At 49.0% G+C, this 9547-nt stretch overlaps 1 protein-coding gene across 1 annotated transcript; it reads left to right on the forward strand.

Moving 5' to 3' along the window:
- The first annotated feature begins 3261 nt into the window (after window positions 1-3261).
- On the forward strand, window positions 3262-6413 carry LOC142620551 (uncharacterized). The gene is made up of 6 exons (XM_075793910.1): window positions 3262-3482; window positions 3608-3746; window positions 3943-4492; window positions 4778-5300; window positions 5865-6117; window positions 6369-6413. The coding sequence occupies exons 1-6, from the start codon at window positions 3262-3264 to the stop codon at window positions 6411-6413; spliced, it is 1731 nt and encodes a 576-aa protein (XP_075650025.1).
- The last annotated feature ends 3134 nt before the right edge of the window (window positions 6414-9547 follow it).

Genomic DNA, 9547 nt, shown 5'->3' on the forward strand with positions numbered 1-9547 from the left:
ACAAAATTTATTTGAAGTAGAGTTTGAAAAAATGTGGTCATATTTCGTAGACACTGTTTTATGAGGGAGTTAAAAGAATTTTTGTAATTTTTCTTTTTGTCTCTAAATCACGTTAAAAGAACTAGCCTCGGAGGTTCTTCTATTTTTTTTTTTTTTGTAAAGGTTAATAATTTGCATTTATTATAATTTTTGGATTACTATATTTTTCAATTACAAAAATACATTTGGATGTGATGAGTGTTATGTGTTCGTGGGTAAATTAATTTTTCATCACACCCCTAAGTATTTTTTTGATTGAAAAATGTAATGATCTCAAGTTATATTTGATACAAATCATTAATCTTTACTCAAAAAAATAGAAGAGTCTCAAAGCAAGCACGTGCTCAGAGGCTATTATTTCTTTAACAAAAAATCACAACACCAAATATCACCAATAACTAAACATGAATTTATGAAATTAGTCAAAATTAATGTTACTAAAACTGATGTGGGTAAAACTATCATGACGGTCTGGCTGGTAGCTTTGAGTTAAGGTGACGGGTAACGTGGTTTAAGAGAGGACGGATCGGAGGTAGACGGACGGAAAGAATTTATACATCGCTCTCCTGGCCCCCTCAAACCACGCTGTGAGATTAGGGCTGACGTGGCCTTGAGTGCGACTCACGCAAACGTGAATACGAAGAATTCTTGCGCTGTACATTAGCCTTAATCAAAGGAACTTTATAAGGAAAGAGCTTGGTAATCAAGGAAAAAAGGAGCCGACTCTACGCCTCTATAAATACATCCAAAATCCTCATAACTAAAGGTACGCACATTTGACTCAACTCTAGCACTTTAGGGTTGAGAAGAAATTCTAACTTGACCTTCGGAGGGTTTTTGGCCGGCACCACACCGGTGCTCTCTTTTAGGTCTCTTTGTTTTCTTTTTGCAGGTTTGATTCGAGTTGGAGAGTGCTTGCAACTTACTGGTGATATTCCCAACATCATCAGTTGGCGCCGTCTGTGGGAACCTCGAGAGTGAAAGGAAAACTGATTCGGCCTTTGCTCTATTCCAAAGACGAAAAGTTGCATGGTACTCACCAGATCAATGGCGACAGTCAACAATCAGGGCGAAGAACCGCACGCTACAGCACTAGAAAGACAAGTTCAGACGCTTGCTGCTGCCGTCGAGCGCCTCACTAAGCAGAATAACGACTTGGAGGAGCAACTACGGCATATGACCGCGCGCCAAAGTGAACCACAGGAGGACCAGGAAGTCGCGAGCCCGGAGGGGAGGGATCGCGTCAGGCCTGAAGGTAGCACTGCACCGACCAGACAGGAACGACAGGAGACAAACCCGCCGTCTGCTTTGGACTCCATGCAACCTCATATCACCGCTGAAATGCAGGAGATGAGGGAACGCATGGATGCGATGATGAACGCCCTTAAGGGCCGGGTATCCAGCAACCTGGACGACCTAGTCCACAGAACGGATTCGCCCTTCACGGCTTTGGTGAACACGTGCCCCGTTCCTCCGAAATTTCGTATGCCCCATGTGGAAAACTACGACGGATCTAAAGACCCAGTGGATCACTTGGAGTCCTTCCGAACCCTAATGCATCTTCAGGGTGTACCGGATGAGATAATGTGCAGGGCTTTTCTCACTACTTTGAAAGGACCCGCAAGGGATTGGTACAGAAGGCTGACACCAAATTCCATCGGCACTTTCAAGGAGCTAGGCGCACAGTTCGTGTCACACTTTATTGGAAGCCATCGTCATAAGAAGTCTGTTGCATGTATACTGGGTATTAAGCAACGAGAAGACGAGACACTAAGGTCCTATATAGCCCGCTTCAATAAGGAGTCCCTCTTGATAGATGACGCAGATGACAAGATATTGGTGGCAGCGTTCACGAACGGGCTACGAGAGGGTAATTTCTTGTTCTCTCTATGTAAAAATGACCCAAAAACTATGTCCGATGTATACTACAGGGCGACAAAGTATATGAACGCAGAGGACGCCCTGCTAGCCAGGGACGACTATAAACCCAGAAAAAGGGAAAGACAGGAGGATACGAAACCAGATAATGGACGAAAAGCGTCAAGAACCAGAGATCGACGGGAAGATCGACGGGAAGATCGGAGATCCAAACCACCTTCGGGGAGGTTTACGAGTTTCACCCCCCTCACCGCCCCGATTGACCAGGTGTTAATGCAAATCAAAGATGAAGGAACCCTGACGTTCCCGGGCAAATTGAAGGGTGATCCGAACAAAAGGCCGCGAGATAGATACTGTCGCTTTCATCGTGACCACGGCCATGATACGACGGACTGTTACGACCTGAAGCAACAGATCGAAGCCCTCATCAGGCAAGGAAGGTTGCAGAGGTTCGTGAGGAAAGAGAGAACGGATCAGCCCCAGGAGCAGGGTCAAAGACGGGAAAACGAGCGTCCCAGACCACCAGTCGCGGACATACGGATGATAATAGGGGGCAGTACACCAACAGGGTCATCTAAAAAAGCCAGAAAGACCTATCTACGGGCCGTACAAAATGTCCAGTCAACGGGCTCTTCACTTGAAAGAATACGGCGGAACGGCTCCAGCATCGAGTTTTCTGAAGAAGAGGCCCGACGCCTTCACCACCCTCATGACGACACGCTTGTGGTTAGTATACAGGCCGGCGACTTCAACGTTCACCGAGTTCTGGTGGACAACGGGAGCTCGGCGGACATCCTTTACTACCCCGCGTTCCAACAGATGGGGATTGCAAAAGAGCGACTGGTCCCGGCATGCACACCCCTCGTCGGCTTCGGGGGAACCCGGGTCCATCCTTTAGGATCCGTCACCTTGTTAGTGACGGTAGGAGACTACCCGCAGCAAGTAACCAAGAATGTTTCCTTCCTAGTGGTTGATTGCTCCTCAGCGTATAATGCCATACTCGGGCGACCCACTCTCAATGCATGGAAGGCCGTCACTTCTACCTACCATTTGATGATCAAGTTCCCCACCGAGCATGGAGTTGGAGAATTGCGCGGAAATCAGGTGGCCGCACGGGAATGTTACGTGGCCATGATGGAGATGGATGACCATGTGCAGGCAATGAACATCGAGGAGCAGAGAACAGCGGCAGAACCCGTGGAGAGATTGGAGGAGGTGCAACTGGACGATTCAAGGATCGATCGGACTACCAGGATAGGAACCTCGATAGACCAAACGGTTCGACATGCGCTTCTGCTATTCCTCAGAGAGAACCAAGACGTATTCGCGTGGAGCCATGAGGACATGCCAGGAATAGATCCGGCAGTCATTGTCCACAAATTGAACGTGTCGCCTTCGTTCTCTCCAGTTCGACAAAAGAAGCGCGTATTCGCCCCCGAACGGGATCGTGCAGCGGCAGAGGAAGTACAGAAGCTACGGGAAGCAAACTTCATACGGGAGGTATACTACCCTGACTGGCTGGCGAACGTGGTGATGGTTAAAAAGTCAAATGGAAATTGGAGAATGTGCGTCGACTTCACGGACCTGAATAGAGCGTGCCCTAAAGACAGCTACCCGCTCCCACGCATTGACGCCTTAGTGGACTCCACCGCTAGACATGAGTTGTTGAGCTTCATGGACGCCTTCTCAGGGTACAACCAGATCAAGCTGGAGGAAACGGATCAAGAGAAAACGTCGTTTGTGACAAGCCAAGGGCTTTTCTGCTACAAAGTGATGCCGTTCGGACTGAAGAATGCAGGGGCCACGTACCAGCTATTGATGAACAAAATGTTCGCGCACCAGATTGGCCGGAACGTCCAGGTCTATGTAGATGACATGCTGGTGAAGAGTGTAAAGGTGTCGGATCATCTGAGGGATCTACAGGAGACTTTCAACACCCTTCGAACGTACAAAATGAAACTGAACCCAAGCAAATGCGCATTCGGAGTGACCGCAGGAAAGTTCCTAGGCTTCATGGTGTCCCAGCGGGGCATAGAAGTCAATCCCGAGAAAGTGGAAGCAATTATGGGGCTGTCTCCCCCAAGAACGGTGAAGGAAGTGCAAAGTTTGACAGGGAAGATAGCAGCTCTGAACAGGTTTGTATCAAGGGCAACGGACAAATGTCTGCCTTTCTTCAAAACACTAAGAAGATCTTTCGAATGGACGGACGAATGCCAAAAGGCATTTGAGGAGTTAAAAGCATATCTCTCCGCACCGCCACTGCTTAGTCCGTCCACACCAGGGGAGGAGTTATTCCTGTACCTTGCCGTCTCGCCAGCAGCCGTAAGCGCGGCTCTCATTAGGGAGGAAGGAAAGATGCAGAAGCCCGTGTACTTTGTGAGCCGAGCGCTAAGGGGTGCGGAGGAGAGATATCCACGGATGGAGAAAATTGCCTTCGCCCTCCTAACCGCGGCACGAAAGCTGAAGCCGTATTTTCAAGCGCATACCATAATAGTCCTAACAGACCAGCCCTTGCGAAGAGCGATGAATAATCCTGAAACTTCTGGGCGGATGGCTTTATGGGCGATTGAGTTGAGTGAGTATGATATCCGATACCAGCCACGAACAGCGATGAAAGGGCAAATATTGGCAGACTTCATCGCAGAATTCACGACGACTGAGGAGCAGGGGGCAGAAGAGACGCCCACATGAAGAATTCACATAGACGGGTCCTCCAATAAGCATGCGGGAGGAGTCGGAGTTGTACTCCACACACCGGAAGGAGATAAGATCGAATGCATGATCCGTCTGGAGTTCCCCACTACGAACAACGAAGCAGAGTATGAGGCCCTGGTGGCGGGATTGGAACTTGCAATAGCAGCTGGGGCAAGGAAGGCAGCAGTCTACTCCGACTCTCAAGTCGTAGCCAGCCAAGTCAATGGGAACTATGATTGCAGGAATGAACGAATGAAGGGGTACCTCGAAAAAGTAAAGGAACTAGCGAGTAACTTCCAATTCACGATAGCTCAAGTCCCAAGAGAAGAGAACCAAGAGGCGGACCGACTCGCCAAGGCTGCTTCGGCCGAACCAATGGCCGCTCCAGAACAGGTATTATCCTTTGTCCAATATTCATCGCTACTAGATAACGTACGGGTACAGGAATTAAGCACTCAGGATGATTGGACGGCTCCGATCGTGGCTTACCTCAAGGACGGGAGGCTGCCAGACAGCAGGCAAGACGCAAGAAAGTTGAAAGTTAAGGCTGCCCGATTCGTACTGATTAAAGGCATCCTCTACAAAAGAGGATTCTCCCGACCGTATCTAAGGTGCCTCGGCCATGACGAAGCCGACTACGTAATGAGGGAAGTTCACGAGGGAATCTGTGGAAACCACTCAGGATCAAGGTCTCTGGTGCACAAGCTACTCCGAGCGGGGTACTACTGGCCGACAATGCAAAAGGATGCCCATGCGTACGTCAGAGCCTGCGACAAGTGTCAACGGTTCGGCAACCTCATAAGACAGCCAACGGAGGAACTCACACCCATGACGGCCCCATGGCCATTTGCACAATGGGGATTAGATATCATGGGCCCATTTCCAATAGCGGCAAGACAACTGAAGTTCTTGGTGGTTGGCATCGACTACTTCACCAAGTGGGTGGAAGCCGAAGCCCTTGCAACTATCACGGAGAAAAACATTCGCAGCTTTGTATGGAGAAGTATTATTTGCCGATATGGGATCCCGAGAGTGCTCGTTTCCGACAATGGGAAGCAATTCGACAACGATGCATTCCGAGACTTCTGCTCTCAGCTGGGTATCAAGAACCACTATTCATCGCCCGCACACCCACAGGCCAACGGACAAGTCGAGGTCACGAACCGATCCTTGCTAAGAATTATCAAGACCCGACTCGAGGGGGCAAAAGGCATATGGCCAGACGAACTACCGAGTGTGTTGTGGGCATACAGAACAACTGCAAGGACGCCAACAGGAGAGACGCCGTTTCAATTGGCGTTTGGTGCTGAAGCCCTCATACCGGCAGAAGTGGGGTTGACAAGCTACCGCGTGGAAAGCTATGACGAGAGCAAGAACAATGAAGCATTGCGACTGGAGCTTGATCTTGTCGATGAAGTTAGGGCAGCAGCAGAACAGAGACTGGCACGGTACCAAGACATGATGGCGAAACACTACAACTCCAAGGTCCGGCATCGAGACTTCAAGGTTGGAGATCTGGTGTTACGAAGAGTGCTTGGCGCTACGAAGGATGCATCCCTAGGAAAGCTGGGTCCTAACTGGGAAGGCCCGTACAGAATCATCTCATGGCACAGGAAAGGAACGTACTACCTAGAGACGTTAGACGGAAGGAAGTTAGGCCATCCCTGGAACACGGAGCACCTGAAGAAGTACTACCAATAGTGCAGCAATCAGAAGATGATATCTACTGCCTAATTTTTTGTTTAGTTTTTAAACAGTCATGGCTTTTACTTATGTTTCCTTTTGACAATCTGGTTTGTTAAACTTATGAGAGGAATTTTTATTTAGAAAGTACGGAATGCATGCTATTGAAAAAACTACAAGTCCACAAAGTGGACGGATCAACAAACTACAAGTCCACAAAGTGGACGGATCATCCAAAGGATGAGCAAACTACAAGTCCACAAAGTGGACGGATCATCCAAAGGATGAGCAAACTACAAGTCCACAAAGTGGACGGAACATCCAAAGGATGAACAACCTACATTCCACAAAGTGGACGGAACATCCAAAGGATGAACAAACTACAGTCCACAAAGTGGACGGATCATCCAAAGGATGAACAAACTACAAGTCCACAAAGTGGACGGAACATCCAAAGGATGAACAAACCACGTCCACAAAGTGGACGGATCATCCAAAGGATGAACAAACTACAGGTCCACAAAGTGGACGGATCACCCAAAGGATAACCAACATGCAAGTCCACAAAGTGGACAGACCATCCAAGATATGAACAACCTACAGTCCACAAAGTGGACGGATAACGAAAAGATAAAAATCCACAACAAAGACGGGTTTTTCAGAAGGACAAAAACCATCTGTGGACGGATAGTCCAAGACATATTGAAGATATCAAGCAAAGCATAAAATGACGGATCAAAGTATTAACGGATTATCAAAAAGCTACAAATGATACCGTACAGTTCGACAAAAAAAAAAGGTCCAAAAAAGTTTAACAGAATACAGAAAATGAACTTGTTCCTTATAGCTACAAATTAAACTAGTCCTTAACAATGACGGGTTCCTCAGGAACTTCAGGCGACGGCTGTACAGGCTCCGTGACGGTCTTCTCCTCTGTTGCTTTAACAAGCCCGTCGTCATCCGGAACCTCGCCGAAGAGTTCCTCAGTCCCTTCGGAATCGACGGTGTGAGCAGGGGTTCGGGCCTCGGCGTCTATGGTTATATGAGCTAGGTTCAAATCAGGGAACGATGCCTTGACCTGACGGAGACAATCATCGAACCCGTCGTTGAAGGAGGAACCCAGCTCCGTCAGTAGTGCGTCGGAATCTCGATATTCATGGACGGCGTCAATTCTCGCCTGTTGAATGTCGTCGTCATGAGATTTCACTTTCTTCCTTAGCAGCTCCACCTCCTTCTCTAAATTTTCGTGAGCCTGCTCGGAGAGCGTCAGCTTCTTCTCATGACGGACCCGCCACAACTTCAACTCGTCCAGCTCTTCCGCCGTCGCCTTTGCCTTAGCGCGAACTCGCTCAAGGGCTCTTTCCTGAGAAAGGCAACGGTCTGACAAGCCCTTGGCCATTAACACACCCTGTGACGGTTCAACCAGAAATCAGCTCATGACGGCAAAGAACTAAACAAAGTTAAGGGCTTAGGACGGAAGCTAACCTGGGCTAAGCTATACAGACAAGAGTCCCCCATGGTCTCGGTGGCATGGTTCCCCAAGTCCTCATAGTCGTCATCGTTGATGATGGAACCTATACGACGGAGAGCGTATTGAGGGTCTTCACGAAGTAGGACGGGGGGTTTCTCCTTCGCGGAGTCAGGGTTGGTCATCAAACCCTTCCCCTTGCCGATTCCAAGTTTAGTGGCCGGTTTCGCCGTGCCGGACCCCTGAGCAGCAGGCAGACCCGTCACAAGCTTTTGCTTCTTCGAGTGACGATCCAACCTCTCGACGGATGGCCTTTTAAGTGCCGTTTGTGACGGATCAGCCTTTGGAGCATCGCTCACCTTCTTCTTCTTGGCTGCTTGTTTGATGAGCGCCCGTCTCCTAGCATCGTCCATTTCTGCAAAGGAAGACGGTCAATAAAAAGCAACATAAGGACAAATTATCGACGGAGGGATTCCAACACTTACGTTTGCGTACACCTGTATCGTATCTTTTGGCGACGGGTGTGGGCTCGGGACCTTCACAGTACCAATGTAACGTGTCCAAGGTGACGAGCTTCGACCAGGTCCGTTCAGATAACTTCGTCTTCTGGAAAATTTTCTCCAAGAAACCAAACTGTTCGGTCGAGATAGGTGGACGGTCTCTTGCTAAAAAAAAAAAAAAAAAAAAAAGGGTAAGATGAAATTCATGAAACAAATGACGGTTAATGAATAGACGGGCTCATACCGGACGGGGGCATTATACCCCAGGTTTTATCAACCGGCATGTAGTCGTCGTCGCCTGGACGACACATCCGGTTATCCCCCCGGAGGAAGAAGTAACGACCCTTCCAATTACGGTTGGAATCTGGGGTCTCGGATACTAGCCTGAGCACCGGACTCCTTGGTACAAAGCTGTACATCCCTTTGGACTTTGTGATTTCAGATGGACGGTAACAATGAAAGAATTCTTCCACCGTTAACCGTCTGGCACCATCAGACATGACGCCGTACAGTACCTCAACGCTGAGGAAAACCCTCCATGCGTTCGGAGATATCTGGGTGACGGCTAGACCTAGGTACTGGAGGAGGCGACGGTGCAATGCACTTAAGGGGAACCGGAGCCCCGCCTTTAGCATTTGCTCGTAGACACCGACGTCTTCGAGGCCGCAGTAATAACACTTTTCTGATTTGAATGGTAGACGGATGGATATGGAGTCGGGTATTTGATACTTTTGCCTCAGCGTATTGAAGTGCGCTGGCTTAATAGTTGACACGAAGTCATTCACCGTCCACAAAGGCAGCAGGACGAACTCCCTGAAGCCGTCAGGTCCAATGACGGATTGAATAGGAGGGTCGACACCGTCTAGGTTATCGGACGAATCATACTCTGACCCGTTTCCATCCTGCCCTTCGTCTTCCTCATGGGAAGGAGAGCTTGATGACGGTTCCCTCCCCTCGCTGGAGGTGTCCTGGTCTGCTTGACCTGACGGAAACACCTCTTCGTAACCCGCTTCCTCGCGGGCACAAGACTGACTACTCGACGCCTCACTAGACATCTGACACCTACATACGACGGGTAAAGGAAACCTAAGGCTCTAGATTTATACCGGCGACAGGACTAACAAGAAAAATAAGGAACGAAACGCCGTATAAACAGCTTACAAGCAGACGGTGAGAAAAACTTACAAGTAGACGGCGAGAATCGCACGACGGAGAAAGTTATCACCACGTTGTGTCTCGGCCTCCAAAGAAGACGGTTGCTCGCTGGGAAGAGGTGACGGTTGTG

This window comes from Castanea sativa, chromosome 12 (genome assembly GCF_040712315.1).
Source record: "Castanea sativa cultivar Marrone di Chiusa Pesio chromosome 12, ASM4071231v1".
Classification (NCBI taxonomy): domain Eukaryota; kingdom Viridiplantae; phylum Streptophyta; class Magnoliopsida; order Fagales; family Fagaceae; genus Castanea; species Castanea sativa.